The sequence below is a fragment of the Lytechinus variegatus genome, chromosome 7 (genome assembly GCF_018143015.1).
Source record: "Lytechinus variegatus isolate NC3 chromosome 7, Lvar_3.0, whole genome shotgun sequence".
In the NCBI taxonomy this organism is placed as follows: domain Eukaryota; kingdom Metazoa; phylum Echinodermata; class Echinoidea; order Temnopleuroida; family Toxopneustidae; genus Lytechinus; species Lytechinus variegatus.
In genome coordinates this window covers 192,325-210,913 of record NC_054746.1, presented here as the reverse complement: position 1 = coordinate 210,913, position 18,589 = coordinate 192,325, and the positions used below count along the sequence as shown (strand labels likewise).

The window sequence follows — 18,589 nt, the reverse complement described above, 5'->3', positions numbered from 1 at the left end:
CTTCCTCTTTACTAATTGAAAATTTCTTTCAATGACAATAGAATGTTGCTCAATTCATCAATTCTAGTTGAAAATATGTTGATTTTATCCCTATTTTTTGTCTTCTTTATTTGTATCTTTTTATGTACATGACACTTTTCCCTCTTTTTCAAGGCTCTTTTTCTTGCTATGTCTTCATGCTGTCTTTCAGTGCATTTTCACCCATCTCCTTGCCCCCTCCCCCGCCCCCTCTCTCTCTCTCTCTCACTTTTTGCTTCCTTCAACTCCCTCTCTCTTCTTACTCCATGTCTCCTCTCCCCTATCTCTTTCTCTTTCCCTCTTTTTCTTTCTCTCACCCCTACTCTCCCTCTCTTTCTCCCTAACTCTGTTTTTGTTTATTTTTCTTCCTATCATATAGTTGATATCAGGGCATGTATGTCTGATAGCACACCTCATTTCATGTTTGACCTTCTTTTTTAATCCCTCCAATTCTTCTAGTCCTCCTATCATGCCCCTATAGGAAACCTCTTTTTACGTAGTCCTCTGTAAATTTCTGCATAAGAAACGGAGTGCGACCTCCGCAAAACGATCAAAAGTTGAAATATAGTTCATCTACTAATAAAAAATGTGGTTATTATTTTTACCACATATCTGAAATCATTTTCATATTTTTATTCAAAACCCCCCTTTTTTATAATCCTATACAGGTACTTTCCTTTTGAAAGTTTCGAGAAAAAAAATCACCTGTAATTGCTCCAAATCTATTTCCTTTGTCACTTACGTCAAGATGATAATCATTGGTGCTTTATGTTTCCAGCCTAATTGTGCTGTATTTTTATGGAGTCCCCGTAGAGGATGAATATTCTAAAAACAAATGGAGAAATAGCCCTATGTAAATATCCTCAGGCGAATGGCTTGGAGATGGTTATCCTAACTTATTTCATTTCCTGTTCCATTTTACGTTACTCTGTGGGTTCCACATAGAGGATACTTTCTCTTGTAAATGTCGTAGCTGGATATGTGTTCATATTCATGATTTTTTTCTTCATTGTTACTTTGAGATTATACACACAGCTTTTTAAAATTACATTTCTTATGACATTTCTTTGTGTTAAACTTCAAGTAAAGATGTACATTTGAAACAAGTGTACTGAGTATTTTTTAATAAAGTAATTATTATGTAAAGTTATCTCTGAATTATCTGTATTTCTAATTTGCGATAAAACATTTTTACTGATGGTGCTTTTTATGAAACTTAATACATGTATTTTTCATCTATTTTGCTGCAAGTAAAAGATTAAAGGGATTTGTAAAGTTTTAAAGAAAATCTTTAAGTCAGAAAGTTTGCTTGATTGTGATTAATATTTCTTTGGTGTAAGATATTATAATATTCAGTTTTCATACAGCGCTTAATACATTAAAGCAAAATCTCTAAGCTCTATTAATCCATATTCAAAATGATATTTTGAACATTTATACCAATAATTGAATAATATTTAACTTTGTTTCTCATTCACAAAAACCCCTTAAAAGATTATTGTACAGCTGTGAGCTTAATTTCTTAACAGAATGTAAAACAGCTCTTAATGAATTATCTCGAATATGTGAAATAACGATTATTTTTCTCTCTCTGAAAAAAAATAAAGGTGTAGATGATCATTATTTTATGCCCCCTTTCACTTTTTTTGACTAGACAACAAAGATGCATGTAGAATACTGTATTGAGATGGATCATTATCTGGTTTGTTTTCTTGCAGCATTTAAAATGTAACTTGATGTATTTCATTGATTCATTTTTCTTGGGGGGGGTGGGTCTTCTTGCAAGATATTAGATGGAATGAGATAGATTTCACTGATTCAATTTTTGTTTTGTCATTTTGCAGCATCCGTACCCTTCAGAAGAACAGAAGAAACAGCTTGCACAAGATACAGGTCTTACCATCCTCCAAGTCAATAACTGGTATGTCTTTCAAATTATTCATTCTTGCCTAATGTAGCAATAAACCAGCGTTGCAGCATCAAGAATCAAATCTCTGTTGTTTCCTAATTATGTGAAGGTCAGAGATCGCTGATAACGCTAAAAATGACTGAAGATGCTTCCTATGGGTTGCTAGAGTTAGACTGGTTGCTGAGAAGGTTTTGGCGGGTTGTGTGAAGATTGCGAATGAAGTATAAAATAAGGGTGTGGAGCTGGGTTTACTCGTACCACTGATACGTACATGGGGAAGAAAGAAGATACATTCTAGAAATGACTGCCTGAAAGAAACCTGCGAATTGTCTGGTATTGTTGTTTTCCTTGATGATGCGATTGATGAGGTCATGATGCACAGGTGCAGGACAGGATGAGACAAAAGGTGGTTTCAGACCGCCTCGAAGTTCGTCAGTTCCAGGTATTCTCTGATCAGGAAATTTAACCTGATCAGAAAATACCAGGTTTTTTGGTAATGTGAAAGCAAACTACGCGTAATTTCCCCGAAAGAAAATACCCGCTAAATAGTAGGTACTTGGCGAAATTATGAGAAATTTCGCGGGGATTTCCAAGGTCGCAGGTATTTTGGCGATGTGAAAGCAAATTACGGGAACTTTTAGCCCAGCGTGTCGTTGGGCGCGGCGGCGTGGGTGGCTGCTGGGCTAGTGAATTTCAATCTCGCGCCTTGCCTGCTTATCAGACCATACTGCGCATGCTCGTAACTTCAAGAACTTATCCCCGAAGGGTACGTTTCGGGGCGGTGTGAATGCAGGAATAATTAATGGGTATTTTTTAGCCAAAAAAAAGTTCTCGTAATTTAACGGGGATTCTTGTGATCGAGGCGGTTTGAAACCACCTAAAGTGTTCAACATCTTGAAACTGAATAGCTTTATTTAAAAAAATATGTACCGATTTGAAAACAATAGGCCGAAATATTTCATTCGTGTAAATTTGCATTCATGTATGTCTTTAGATATGCACCATGCTTAATGCAATTTAAAACAAAATTCATTATGTTTTTATACTCAAAGTATGGTTGTACATGTATATGTGGAATTGAATTTGCATCTTTGTTTCTAGCCTTTAGACATTTACAACAGAAATCTTGTAATATATTTTAATTTAAAAGACACTGAAATTGATCATAACGGTCCACCAATTCATTGACAGATTTGCTGTGTCTGCAGTGTCGTCTCCCATCCATTGCTGCTGATCTAAGAATAGAAAATTTGCCTCCTGGCAAATGTTTTATATTTCTCAGAACCATTTTTGAGGTTTTTTATTTCCCTTGGTGAGGAGGCACCGCAAATATGCCTAGGGGGCGAAAGCCAACCCCTTCTCTATCATCCTCCTCCCCCTTCCTTTTCTTCCTCTTTTTACTCTAGGCACAAAACCATCTCATTTTAGTTCATTTGAACAATCCTTGTGATAGGAATTGACAAAGAAACATTAGAGTTACAATATAAAGAATTAGCCCAATTTCAAACAATTCTTGTGACACAAAACATATGGGATCGGGAGGCCTAACATTGGATGCATCTCCATGGCAACACATGCAAAAGGATACTCTGAAGAAGTAGTAGGGGGTTAATAGGATACCCCTGCTTAATTAAACTCTTTCTTCTGGTACTTGATGCATACCGCTGCAGCCATCCGCTTTTCCTATAATACAGTTTCCCCGTCATTGAATATATTCTTAGTTTCCTCCTCCCTTCACTCCTAATATTCATTGTTCTCATCTGATTTCATCTTGAATTTATGTTACTGAGCCAGCTAGGAAACACAGCTCCAGCAGAATCACCAAGCCAAGCTAGGCCAGCCAGCCAGCCAGCCAACCAGGCAGGCAGGCAGCTGGGAACCAGAATCAGCCAGTTGAGCCCCAATCCATAATACCGCCTCAATATTGGCTGACTTGATTCACAAGAAGATGTGGCACTGGTAGGGGTTAGGAGGATGTTGGTTTGTGAATTGCCGTGGGTAACAAGCTGCTAGTAATGTGACACAGACTAGGGCAGGGTTGGCCTTTATGTCAGGGGAGAGAGGTTTGGTGGGATTGGGTATCATACAGGCTCCAGGGCTTAAATGATTCTTTCTATCATTCAAACTTTTCTATCAATATTTCTACCGCTGTCATCTTTCTGCCAAATCCCTGTCCTCTTTCGATTTCTCTCTTCTGAAATACATCCACCATTCCACTGTGTAACCAGAGCAAATTGAATGACACTGTGTCTTAAGAAATAGGTCTTGGGTTTGTTTTCTAAAACACGTTTCACTGGTTCCAATTATGTCATTCAAGTTCAAAATTAATCAGTTCCTTATTTTTGTTTGAATATCATATTTCTAGTGATCAAGAAAAATATAATTTGTCTCCTTGTTGTATAGTTTGGGCATTGTCTCTTCAGGAACCTCCTGTTCTTAAATGTATGTAGATTTTTTTTCGTTCAATTTAAACAATAATAAAAATTGGAATTGAAAGTTCAACTTATGAATATGTTGAATATGTAGGCTTATTGTTTTTTATGAGCAATGCAGTTATGTAAATACATTCTGCTAAACAACCATATTATGTTCTTAAAATTAGTCCAAGTTAAACTTGTATTTTGTAATTTATTGTTTGTAATCTTTCACTAAATCTCAAGCACAAGGTACATTGGGTTAAAACAGAAGTTAGGAAATCAATTAAGTTTTAATGATATGTATAGTTTATGCAGTGTTGTGTAAAACTAACCCATGAAACATGCTGTTTTTTTATCTTACAAACATTTATGTTCCCTTTTAACCCAACATAATTATCAGGTAATAAAAAATGTTTGTTACAGGTTTGAAGTTTTTTAGATAACAAAATAGTACGTTTCATTGGGTATTTTTACACAACCATTCATGCGTTATTACACAACTTTTTACTTGGCCTTTTAGAGTGTGTCAAGTTTATGCCCTCAGTTTTCTTTTTTATTTTCATGGAGGAAGTTTCATTGATATTTGTGAAGAAAATGTGAGACCATTCATGTATGAAGGTCAATTCACTATCTGTTCTGCTACAGAAAGAAAATAAAATGGAACAAAAAGAAAGCTGGATTTCTGTCGGTTTTTCTTCCCCATCTTCTTCACATGTAGCAAGCCTCGCCTGAGAGAGTGCCCCTGGGGGCGGGGTGCTATTCGATTCTCTCACATGCAATTCAATATCCGACACTTGAGAATGGGTTGCTCATAGTGGTATCTAGCGTGTTAGGGAGATGAGATATTGGAATACAACTTTGATTGAAGAACACATTGTACCTCACTCCCCCTCCCTTCCCACCCTATTTAGCCATTCTTACTTCTAGTTGTGTGAACATACTGAAAGATATTGATTCAATAAACGTTCAGATTAAACAAAAGGGTTTGTGAACAAAGTATGTGTTATTGATCAGAGTTGAATATCAACCAAATAATGATTTACATACTCTAGCTTTTTCATATGTACATTGAAAAATAAAATAAAGAAGAGATGTGTCCTGTATTTTTATTCTTTCCTTTTCTTTATTTTCTAAATGGAAAGCTCACTAGATTTTATTTTATTTGTTTACAACTATTCTCTCCTATCTGGTCCAATCAAGGAACACTTAATGCAATATATATTTGCAAGCATTTTTGCGTGTGAGCAGTATAGGAGAATACTATGAAGCTATGGGTGAATATTAGATTAGATTTTGTATGGAAACTGTACATTAGTCTTCTAAAAGGTATTCCTATGTTCCTGATTCATAATGTCATGCCATCTGCCCCTGTAAATATTTTAGAGTGAGGAGAAGGTTGGTGGCTGGGTGGTGGATATGTAATATTTGGCTTATATTCATATCTGTATTAAAACTGGAGGAAGAGCCCTAAACTGTAGACAGCAATAAAACCTGTGATACCTTGATACTTGACATGGTAGTATAACCAGACATGGTAGCTCAGTGGTAGAGTACCTAGCTCATGAATAGGAGGTTGTGGGTTCAACTTCCTGCCTAACCATACTTAAGACTTTAAAAATGGGACCTTCCGCATTCTTGTTACATGCTCGACATTTGAGAATGGAAAAGGATAATAATAATATGCAGGGCTCGCTTGGTAACAATTCATAAGAGCTGAGTGGCTACCCTGGATAATAATTATTGCTATTATTTGGACACTCCCAGTGTCAAATAAGTAGGCCCTATGAATGGTGTCATCTGACAATTATATTCTCATATTTTATTGAATTTGATTTGAGATGTATTACTTTGATTCGAAAGAGAAATAGAATGATAGAAGCAATAGAGACTGAAAGAGCCTTGCAAGTATGATCTATTTGGCTACATCCATGTTCTGTTCACACCTATCAGATTTGATTAACTGGCTTGGTGAGTAAGAGCACATGATCTGTGATTTAAGACATGCTGTACTTTATGATTAATCTGAATTAGTGGGATCAAGCTATTTTGGTATCTAATGTTCCTAAAAGTCTTTAGGAAGTGAGGAATTATAACCTCGGAAATCTCTCATAATCAAGAAGATTTGGGTTGTAAACCGTTCCTCCCCCAAACTACTTCTCCAAGACAACGGCTGTTGATTCCAGAAGGCATTACCATTTTTCATTTGCGAATATTTTAAAATCGGAAACAAATCATTTTCACTTCATGAGCCAATTGATTTTCTAGTTCATTGAACCTGTATATGTATGTGATAGGAGATTTGGAGGGATTAGTTTATCCACTCTTTGACTCGTCAGTATTTATTTAAGTTTACCTTAAGATCTGTTTTCATGTGCGGATGATGATCATAACAATTTAATGAGAAGATTAGAGAAGCCTGATCGTTTTCTTGTCTTGAAGGCTTAAAATTGAGAATATTGAATTATATCAAAAGAGCAAGAAACTGTAAAAGACAAATCAAGAGGTGATGATCTTAAGTTTTGGAGGATATTTCTTCTCAAGAATTCTGTGGATATTTCAGGTTTATTTTGAAATTCTGAATTAATGGTTTTCCATGTAAAATTCAATTCCAGACTGTATAGGCTTATATTTATTTCTTCAGAGTAGATATTTCTTATAATTTGTTATTTTATTCGTCTTTTTTCGGGTGGGAGGGGGGTATCCTCAGTTAAGTATCTGTCCCCCTTTCACCCCTTTACTCTCCTTCCCCTCTTTTCTTTATTTTATTTTCATCACTTTCTTTTGATCATTATGATTATATTAATGATGATGATGATGGTGGTGGTGATGGTGAAGAAAGTTGAATAATTTCAGACAAAAATTAAAAAATGCGGATGATGATCTTCTTGGAATGATGATATCACTGATACATTCGTGATAAGAAATGAAGAGGTGGAAAGTTAATAAATTTTAGTTCAATTGTGGATGAATCATCAACTGCCAATATGCTGGGCATAGTTATGGTAATGATGATTATTATACCCCCGATGCTGATCCTATCTGTCTGATTGCAGCAAAAGCAAAAGCGAAGAATGTTGAAGGAGACATTGGGAGGAGGATGGCAGACGAAGATAACAAATGTGATATTCATGATGAAAACAGGAGATGAAGATAACAAAGTCTAAATCAATGATGTGCCAAGAGATGGGATGTTGATGATGGGACGTCAGCGAGGGTATCCATGTCGGATAATCATCTCTCCTGCTTGAATGAGTACCCTGATCTACTGGTATCCCAAAGACTAGAACCTGATTCTTGGTCCGCGCCCGGTCGGTTACAACAACAGGCCCTGCTTCATGCTTGTAACAGGGCGTTAGAATGAAATGTGTCTACACTTTGGATGAATGACAGAGTTTATCATCATTTTAGAAATACATTTTTAGATGAAGTGAAAAATTGACATGACTCTAAAAATTCATGGTGAGATGATATGTTCCTCCCTTTTTCTGTTTGTATAGTTTTTCAAACATTTCCCAAACATTGATTTGATTTTGAATTAACAGATAGAAAGTGTTTAAAGGAGGAAATGCATTTGAAGGGAACATTAGCAATTGGTTCAATCAATCCATCATCCATAACTCCTAAGACCTATACATTCAAAGGTATATTACTGTCCATATTTATAAGCATCTGAAAGGATAGCATGAAAAGGTCCTAAACATAACTTAAAATGAATCAAACGTGAACTCAAAACGACATAACATCAGCATGTGAACGCAGCACGACTGCTGCCAGCCATATGCCAGCTCTACTCTGTGAGGGGCATAACAATCATTAGCATAGTTTGGGATGAGTGGCGCCTACCAAGCATTTTACCCCATTAATCATCTCTCTGATCTTTCAGCAGACTCTTCTAACCCCATCATGTACCCCTTGCTCCCCTCTTTACCCTACCAACACCCCTCCCCACACATACCACCAATGAGGAGAAATAGAAGGAATGTGGAGAATATTATGATGGGTATGCACTCTTGATTATGAATTTCAAGGATTTAAAATATATCCATATCAGCTGTGAATAGTAAATGTTCGATTTAGATTTTAACCTTGTGGATTTAAATATAAACGAATAAAATTGAAATTCAATTTTTTTTCAGATTTAGAAGTTTGTCCTTAAGATTAAAAAGTAATTAAATTTTTGTTTGGTCACCATTCACAGCCGATCTGGATTTATATTCAATCCTTAAAATTTGTTGTTATAATTGTGACAACACTGGACCTACTATACAATGTATTAATCTAAAGATGACCAAATTATATACTTAAAAAAAAGTTGCAAAGCTAGAATTGAAAAAAAATTGTTTGATTTATCAGTATCATATGTGGGCTCATTATATAGGCCTACATGTAGTTTGTATGATATCAATAACTGAAAGAAATCACCTTTTTCTATATAGGCCCTACCAACTCGAGTTTAGAAAATATTTAGGAGTTATACCATTGGTGCTGATTCCCCTATGGAATTCCTCTATAAATGTGGAGTATAAGGTCAAAGGTTGCTTCCTTTTGACCTCTCCTCAGCCTTGGCCTCATAAACGTGACCTTTTTGACATCTTTAGATCATACCATTATCAAGAGCATTGCAGCGGCATATTTCATTCACTTGAAACTTGCTTCACGAACTCTTGGAGAATATCACAGCAGGATAAGTTTTACAGGTTGCTTTCATTGTTATGGCCAAGAGGCTCTCACATTGTCTTTTAGTGTGGTTGTTTTGATTTTCAATACAAATTGAATTGAATTTAGTTGATTGATTAAAAACAAAATCAAACAGGCAGAGCACAGGCTGAATATGTTAAATTTATTATTATTACTTATTACTTATCATTTGTACTGCGCTTTTCCCATTAGGCCCAAAGCGCTTACAATGAATTAATAAGATGTAATATATAAAAAATTACAAAGTATGAAAGAGATGAGTTTTTAATGACTTTTTGAAGATTGCTAATGATGAAGACTGTCTAATTATTAGTGGCTGGTCATTCCAGGATTTTGAAGCCGACACCGTAAAAGTTCTGTCACCAGCTAATGTACGAGTTAATGAATATGCGAGGCGAAGGTGATCACTGGCCGATCTAAGAGCTCTAGTTGGTGTATAAAGATCCAAGCAGTTACTTAAATACTGTGGAGCCTGTTTATTCAATGTTTTGTAGACAAGAGTAATTTGAACATAATTCTCTGTTTAAAAGGAAGCCAGTGAAGAGAATTAAAGAGTGGTTGAGAAGGATGATCACGGGAAACCTGTAAACTTAATCGTGCTGCCCAATTTTGTAGTCGTTGAACATAGACTAATTAATTAGAGGGAATTGTAGAAAGGAGCCCATTGCAATAATCAATACGAGACAGAACCAATGAACGAACAGCATTGTGACAGGCAGACTGGTCAATAAACCTTATTCTAGAAATATTCCTTAAATATATAAATATATACAGATATGAGAGATATGGTACGACATTGACATGCAGAAATCAAATATGACACCAAGGTTTCGTATTTTTTCTGATGGTCTACTGAGTGTACCATCAACATCAAGTTGAACATTTGGAAGATTGTGCAAGTTATAAGTAGAGGCCGCAACAAAAAATTTAATTTTTATTGTCACTGAGCTCGTCCTCTGTCTAGTTTCTTTCCTAAACTTGAAGTTGAAGCAATGACACAAAAAAGAGAAAAGCAGCGGACGATGCGATGACAAACACAAAACTTAAAGTTAAATGCACGTGACAAGAAATGTATGCATAGCATATGCACATACACTGAGCATAGCGCGCCTTGAGCTTGGCATGGCAAGAGTCAAATCAGAAGTAGCCCGACACAATGACATCCAGAATCATGATTCAAATCACGTTTACGTTTATACAACAATTTTCATTCGTGATTCCACAAAAACGTCTTTCCAAGCACCCCTTTTTTTGTGTGTGTCATTTTTGCGATTTGAAAGACGTTTATTTTCACTTTTGACTAAATGCAATCGTGATTCTACCATTGATTCTACAGAATCATGATTCAGATCTTGATTCTAGGGTAAAAAAGTGGCGCATAAACACACCCAAAAATGCAATGAAAGAAAATTTTGGGTGAGGGTGTTTGCTAGAACTTGAAATGATTTCAGAGTAAAATACAAAAATGAGAAAGCTGCATATTTCATGACGCAACAGAGTGGAAATTAACATTATTAAAGTCATGGGAAAATCTGAGTAAATATAAGGGAATTTCAAAGGAAAGAAGAGGAATTAGCGGAAGTAACTTTCATGATGAAGACAATAACTTCTGGATGCACTATGTTGGAAGGGTAAGGAAGATGGTAACATATATCATGTGTTGAAAAGAGTTGTGAGTGGAGCGCAAGGGGACTTAACGCTGTCATGACATCCAATGCTAGTCCTAGAGTTTCTGCATCCTTCTTTCAAGCCCTCATTGTAATCCAACCATCACTTTGAAGACACAATACACCGTCAAGATTTAGAATGTCTCAGCAATCAAAACTTTAGAAATTCATGTTTAGGAATGGATTTGAGCATCTGATAGTGAAGTAGAGAGGAAAAGAATCACTTATTCTGTGTCAAGATAGAAAAAAGTTTGATCCCAGACTTGCCATGTCCTGAAATGGTTAGAATGCAGAGAAGTGACAAGCAGCCTGGTGTTGGATTGTCGGGGAAAAGGCCATGCCTTATTCATGGCGGAATTATGGAGTTACCACCGCCACGTAATTCAGTATTTTCAAAGGTCTTTGGTGCTAAGACGAGCCCTGTGTCACGTTGCAAACACAGAACTTGAATTACCCCCCCTGTGTTATCGCTTGTTCATGCAAATGAGGAAGCGTTGAATATTCATGGTTTGGGCTAGATTTTGGGGGATTGACAGGAAGCCGGCCAGGGGTGAATGTTATCCCCGGAGAATGGTTGAGGGGGGGTATGCCGGAGGGGGAAATGAAGCAATAACAGTTCAAAAAGCCACACATGTCGGGGAGGAAATGGACACAGGTTGATCAAGTTCAAGTTCAAGTTTAGGCCCTGTCTTGACAGCTGGATGAAATAGAGGGGAAAGACAGGAGAAAAAAGGGCATTAGCATGTTAAATGGTCAATCAAGTTACTTCACCCTTTCATCTTTTCACCCTTTTCAAATGAAATTCTGAAGAAAAAATATATCTTGTGCCACTTTGCATCCTTTTTTTTTGCTATGAATCAATATTCATTATGTATGCAATGAAAAGGTTTGTTTATTTCCAATCTCTAGTGGTAGAGTAAAGGAAGTAGTAGTAGAGTGAAGGAATGAACGTGAATTGACTTTGAACTCTAGCTCTTTTTGTATTTCTGATTAATCCTAAAATCTGTCTCCCCTTTGTCAAGACAAAATATATAACATTTCAAATCTCATTCTTTCTCCCATTCTCTTTCATTTCTCTTTCCATCTCTGTATCTGAACTGAAGTCAGTATCATAAAGATATTTTTGATAACCTATGCTAGAACTTTGTGATTACAGACAATAATGCAGTATCTCTGTTTTCTAATTTCTCTCTGACTTCTCAGAATAGATGGTGTGACTCAAACAGACAGATTTGGGTCATACAAAATCCCCCTGTTCCACCAAAAACTGTTTGACCTACAAATACAGTCCAGTTTCTACCCAGCTGCACAAAAATGCAACAAAATTTTTGATGAAATTTCAAAATGTGAATTCAACAAAAACATTCACTACGAACATACAATAGTATTGTTTTCATAAGACAGTACTTATATGAAAACTTTTCTTTTGACGAACAAAGAGGGGTATAGATTTGGTTTCTGTATGTAGTGCTTTGGTTAGTGTATTTCATAAATTGAGAGGGTACCTTGAAGTAGGCCTGTGTTCATGTATACGAGGCTGTTCTCACTACGTTCTTAAAACTAGTTTACTTGAAACTAGTTTAACGCGTAGTGAGAACGGTCAAAGTGGTCTTGGAAGCGATCTTCCAAACCAGTTTGGAAAACCACCTCGCGATGTAGTTTTCAAGATCGCTTTGCCTCGTTAAACTGGTTTTAGCGTAAATGAGGACACAACCGTTCTTCGGGAAGCGATCTTCACACATTTTGAGCGCGTCACTCCACACGACAGGTGTAGAATGCCTATGCTACGGTTTCGAATTTCGCGCGAAATGTGTCACCCTACTGAGAGCGTTTCCATAGCAACAAGAGCGCTTTACGTGAAGTGATTTTGAAAACCACTTTCGTGTGATCAAGTGGGAACGCTAGCAAAGCGATCTTCCAAAGTGGTTTCCTGAATCGGCTTCCAGTAAACTAGTTTTAGAAAGCGTAATGAGAACGGCCTCTAATATATTCTTTGTTTGGTATAATCACCCCCCTTCATAATATCTACTGATTTTTTTTTCAACAGAACAGGCAGAAGCTTATTGATACAGGTAGACTTTCTTAATTTTGATGTTTTTTAAAAAACAATTCTACACATTTTATCATGAATATTTAATTAGCCAGCTAATGATGTAATATTGTACCTTCTTTTTCAAATGAAATGTTAAATGAAATTAAGATTATTTATTTCATTTATCTTTTCTATGAATGTGAAATTAGGATTGACAGTTGATATAATGTGTAAGATCACAGTTGCTACAACGCCTTTCATTACAACTTGAATTACAATAATTTCATACACAAGCCATGTGTGGAGAATGAATAATATTTGTAAGATTTCATATCATGAAATAAGATAAACAAGAGTGGGGACATACATAGATCTGCTTCACTCATACTATGCAATATTTACAATACAAATTCTATTATTTTAGCTGAGATTGCCCATTTGAAATGAATTAAGTGAGTGAAAGAAGGAAGAAAAGAAGATGATGAAAGGAAAGAGAGTGGGAGACAGGGATATGTAGATAGAGGATGTAGAAGAATTCTAAACCTGTCTGTTTCGTAGCCATCCCAAGATCACATTGAATCCTTATTGGTAATCTCTCTGTCTGTAACTCAATATTTTACTTTGAATTGTTAGTCTTTCGGATGTAGGAAGAAGATAGTTTATACACCAAGTGAAATCAACAAACCAGCTTTGTCTGCTTCTGTGTATATGAGTAGAGTGCAACCCATATTGCTCAAATATCTAACAGTTCAGATGTATTGCTTAAATACTAATCATATGTGATTTAGTGAGCTTCAGGTGGTTTGCACTAGTTATTGATTATTTTTTTCCCTTAACAGTTATTAGATTTAGATGAGCAGAAATGGAGTAAAAATATCAGGATATATTGAGCTACTTGTCACTTAGTGTCTTGAGTCAAATCACTGCTAGCTGTGAATAGGCCTTTTGATATCAGGGTCATGCATGACTTTTCTAAAATCCAAATAAATGAAAATTTTCCGGCATCCAGCCGTCCCCAAGATTAGCACAGGTTGGTGGGTATCGTGGGTATTGATAGCCTCCTATCAGGCTTTTATACAATTACTTTCCCCTGGATTCAATGAATGAATGCTTTGCTTTAATAAGGGATAAGTTATTTTCCATGAATTTACATCATGAATATTTTTCATGATTTTTTAAATTTCTGTATTGTAACTTCTACAGTGCTTTCAGTTGACAAATTCTTTTTGCTGAAAAAATATGTACTTGATTAAGACTACATTGGATGTTGCATCTGTGTCAGTTTACAAACTAGAATAGTCAGTAATTATAGGCTTACTTCTTGTATCCATCTATTAATTCATTATAACATCTTACATTTACCACAAAATATTTTTGAATGATGGTTATTTCCTATTTTCATATAATAGTTATTGCAATATAGGATCTACATGGAATATTTAACTGGTTATTTCCATGCATTTATGTAGACTCTATACTATTTTCAGAGACTAGTTTCACTATTCTTCTACTTTTTCTCTCAAAACTCACCTAGGAGTAATATATCCTGCAGCTAAAAATCATTCTGAGTTTCTTAAATCTGTGACATGATTAATGAGAAATTCCCTGAAGAGTGTACAATATCTATTCTGATCTTAACGGGTTTTTTTTAAGAAATGGTAGAGTTTATGTATCACGTCGTGATGGAGGTCATCAGAATGTGAGTTCAAAGACATGAATTTGTTGAAATGTGAATATCATACCCTAGGAGTAGACTTGGTAAATCCATAATGTTTAGATGTTCCAACTTGTACTTAATGGTTTTGTTTTCAATATCAATTCTCAGACTACTTTTTGGTTGTGAATATTTGCTTTAATATTCTCTCATTTGTATGCATTTATTAAAATTGGAGTGAAATTCTTCTTTAACCATTGTTTTTTTTTATGTTAGTTTTGCTGCCACTCCTGTCCTTTTGGGTTCTGTTGAACATATATGTGTAGAAATACATAGTCAAGATTACACATAAGAATGCACATCAAATGAATTGCAATTCTCTTTAAGTTAAAAATTCACAGTCACTCTATTATTTAAAAGCATAAACCAGTTACTTGTATATTGATTACTTGCATTGCAGTATGAGAATTATTAGATGAAAACCCAATGTCTTCGGCTGGCATCCACTCATTATCACTTCACCCAGGCCCAAACCCCTCCATCCCCGGAATTACTCCTGATTAATTTCCCGCAGAGTCCCCCGTTTGGATCACTGTATCGGGTTGCAGCATGGAAGCCCAATAATCGTCGGGCAGGGCTTGCTGTGAGTTGGAGGCGGACCTGCTGACCCCCCTTCGCCCTGACGGGATCGCCCCTGCTGGGGCTCAAATGCCAAGGGGTGAGGTGGAGGATGCTACAGAGACAGGGAGAATGGAAGTGAGGGAGGGAGGGAGAATGGAATGAGGGGGAGGGATAGAGGATGGAAGATCAAGGAATGGACACTTTTCTAGAATATGGCCAAATGTGTACGTTACTTTCAAATTTTTTTAAAAATTATCTTCAATACTTCAATAATTCTTGTAAATACTATAAACTTTTCTTAACTACAGTGCCCATTTGATAGAGAATTGTATCACTTGCAGATAAATCAGGATGTTGTTAACATATTTCGGTATAAAGAGTGTTGAAGTTGAAATGTTTAGATTTGTCAATTAAATATATTTTTTCACATTTTTTGTTTTCCACTTGCAGGTTTATCAATGCGAGGAGACGGATAGTACAGCCGATGATCGACCAATCAAATCGAGCAGGTAAATCCGCCGTAGTAACTGTATTCAAGTCTCGTCGGCGTAAGTCATCACCTAGCCTCTCTCCAGGCTCATCTCCTGGTATGTTGTGGGCCTCAACCGATCAGGCCATGGTCTGCAGCCAGTAACCAAAATCAAAGAACCAACCAAAAAAGAAAAAATGAAAATCAACCAGAATATCTGCAACCTGACCTTCCACAGCCCCCTGACACACCTGAAACTATCCTCCCCTTCTCCTCTCTCCAACCCCAAACTTTACAAATGAATGGGAATAGGGATCTGAACCAGACCAGATTATGCTGTTTGTGCAAGCAAATTTGTCTTGCTCATAGCTCTGTTATTTCCTGACTTTTTCTTTTGGTTGAAAATAATAATCAATTTTCACTTTATTTCATAGTGACTTTAAAGTGACCACAATTAGGGGGTTTAATTGGAATTTCTGAAAAAAAAAACTCTTGGAAAAAATCAAGGCCTTAAATTGTCTTCAATAGACCAATATTACTGATTATTATAGTGACGATCTGCGTGCAACATGAATGCCCTGTTGAATTTTCTCAAAAACATCGCACTTGCAATCATATAATTGAATAGAATTTATTTGGTAAAGAATATGTGATTGATATGCTGCTTTATCACTGTTATGTAATTTTGTTACAATAGACAGAATTTGTGTTAATGAATCAAACTTTGATAAGATAATGACTGAAACCCAGAGTCTCTCTCTTCTTTTCAGTCTCCCATGTTAATAATCCCATTAGGAATGTTCCAAGACAAATTGTCCCTCTCCCAAATCTTGCATCAGCAAAAGTGCAGACACCCCTTCCCCCTCCTTCAATTATTCTATGAATTTGTATGAAAGCAGGTATTTACTTCACCCCATATTTGGATATGAAATACCCCATGATTTTACCCCAATTTTACCATTGCTGGCTGCCCTGGAAAAAAGAAATTCTCCACCCAAAATCTTGCATCAGCTGAAATGCGCATCAGCATTTTGGATGGTGCTCCTGGCAACGGTGATGATGATGATGATGACAGCATGCTGCTCGAGACATTCATAAAGATTTTATGTTATGTTGAAATATGTTTTGTGAGAATTCTACAAAGATTCATTGTCATCGATAGGATTTTAAAACCTGGTATGTCAAAGTTTCTAAAATTTTTGGGACAGCTGGGAAGATAATAATTAGGAGGTTGGTTTTTAGACATAATGAAGTTGCCACGATTGCCATTTTTCTTAAATATAGCTTTTTCTCAACTGCCCCGAAAATTTGTAAATTTGAGATACGAGGTTTTAATCATGTAGATGTCCGTATCTCCCTAGCAACATTATGCAATGGTAGGAAAACAATATTATCCAAAGTTGTGTTATTAGAAGGAATATAATACTTTTCATTTGTACATAGTGCTGCAATTATTTCAAGATATTCATATTCAAATAAGATGACTGCACATTATGAAAGGTAAGGCAAAGAGTATGCAGTCAGATAATGCAAGAGGCTCCTTGGATAATGCCTCAAAAATGATTCTTAACTTGATTCCTTTATACCTCAAATGAAACATATATTGTATTTCAGCTTGTATTTATTTTAATCACTCACTTTTTGTGTTAAGCCCTTGCAACTATTCATTCATTCGTTCGCAAACAAGAGAAAAAAGCCTTCAATTGAAATTTCATCTGACTTTCAATTTCCAAGAGTATCGCTGCCCAGCCGGAAATCACACCAGTATATTCACTCCAGAGAGCGCATAACAAAAGAGGAAAACAAGCTCCGTCCCATGACAAGAATAGAATTACGTACACAAGACTGCTTCAGCAATCGTGTAGAATAGAGAGAGCGGACTTTAGCGCCAATTATGACAAAGCTGTCACTTTTGGTGAATGGTGTAACGAATGAGGGGAATGTCAGGGGGTCAGAATGTAGCGCCACTTCAGTTCAATCTGGAGGCGAAATTCTCACTTATATGATGAAAACCATCAATCACTACTTGCCTGCCTATTTCATTACAAACTTTGTTTTTTCCTCATTACCCAAATCTCCCTCTCATCTCCTTTCATCTTATGACTAGGCCTACAAGCTCTTATTCTCGTCAATGTAGAAAAAAAATATCAGCCCCCCCCCCCATCTGCCCCTCCTTTTCTTTCATCTCCATGACTAGGCCTACACATTCTTATTTTAATCAATGCAGACAAAAAATGATCAGACCCCCTGCCCCATCTACATATCTTCTTTCATATCTATGACCGGGGCTGCAAGCTCTTTCTCGTCAGTGCAAAAAAAATGATCAGACCCCCCCACACACTTTCATCTTTCATATCTATGACTGGGACTACAAGCTCTTTCTCATCAGTGCAAACAAAATAATGATCAGACCCCCCCATCTCATCATCTTATTTAAAAAAATGCAGAAAAAATGAACATCAGAACCCCCCCGATCTACATCCTACCATGTTTCTTATTATTACTTTATAAAAGTGGGAATGTATGGATTAATTGTTTTCCCCTAAAGTGGGATTAGGCCTCCTAGCAATTTTGACAATTTCACTTGAGCTGTTAATATTTTCAAGTACTGAAAGAGAAGCCACATTTTTGGAGAGTGAAACAAATAGTATGAGTAATGCCTGGCGCTTAGCTTGTTTTGATACTAAAAATCATATATTTTCAACATTTGTGCTCATGGTGATATTGCTCAATTGTATGGAATTTCTTGGTAATGTTATTGAATTGAATGGTATGTTTTTAATTTATAAGTCTGTTAGTCTATTTTTGTTTATTTTTCATAAGTCTGTAATCAAAATATATTGGTTAACTTTTGGTCATTTATTATTTTCATTTTTTCAGAATGACTTTCCTGCATTTAACTCCTTTTTTCTATCTAATGAAGGAATAAAGAATATAATTGGAAGTGTTTGATTGGCAGAAAAATTATGTTGCTTAATTCATTTAATTTTGCAGACATATTTTCTAATTATAAGTCCTAGAGATATAACTGTTACTAATGGGCCTTATGGTGGATGGAAAAAATGGTCAAATAATCATATTTTAAAGAAAAACACAAGATTGTT

General features: G+C 36.0%; 1 protein-coding gene across 1 annotated transcript in view; it reads left to right on the top strand.

The window, feature by feature from the left end:
- Positions 1 to 18,589, top strand: part of LOC121419455 — a 73,758-nt gene that overhangs the window by 37,742 nt on the left and 17,427 nt on the right. The window contains exons 5-6 of the mRNA XM_041613933.1: positions 1,863 to 1,939; positions 15,467 to 15,525. Coding sequence (XP_041469867.1) covers positions 1,863 to 1,939; positions 15,467 to 15,525 — 136 coding nt within the window. The remainder of the gene's footprint in view (positions 1 to 1,862; positions 1,940 to 15,466; positions 15,526 to 18,589) is intronic.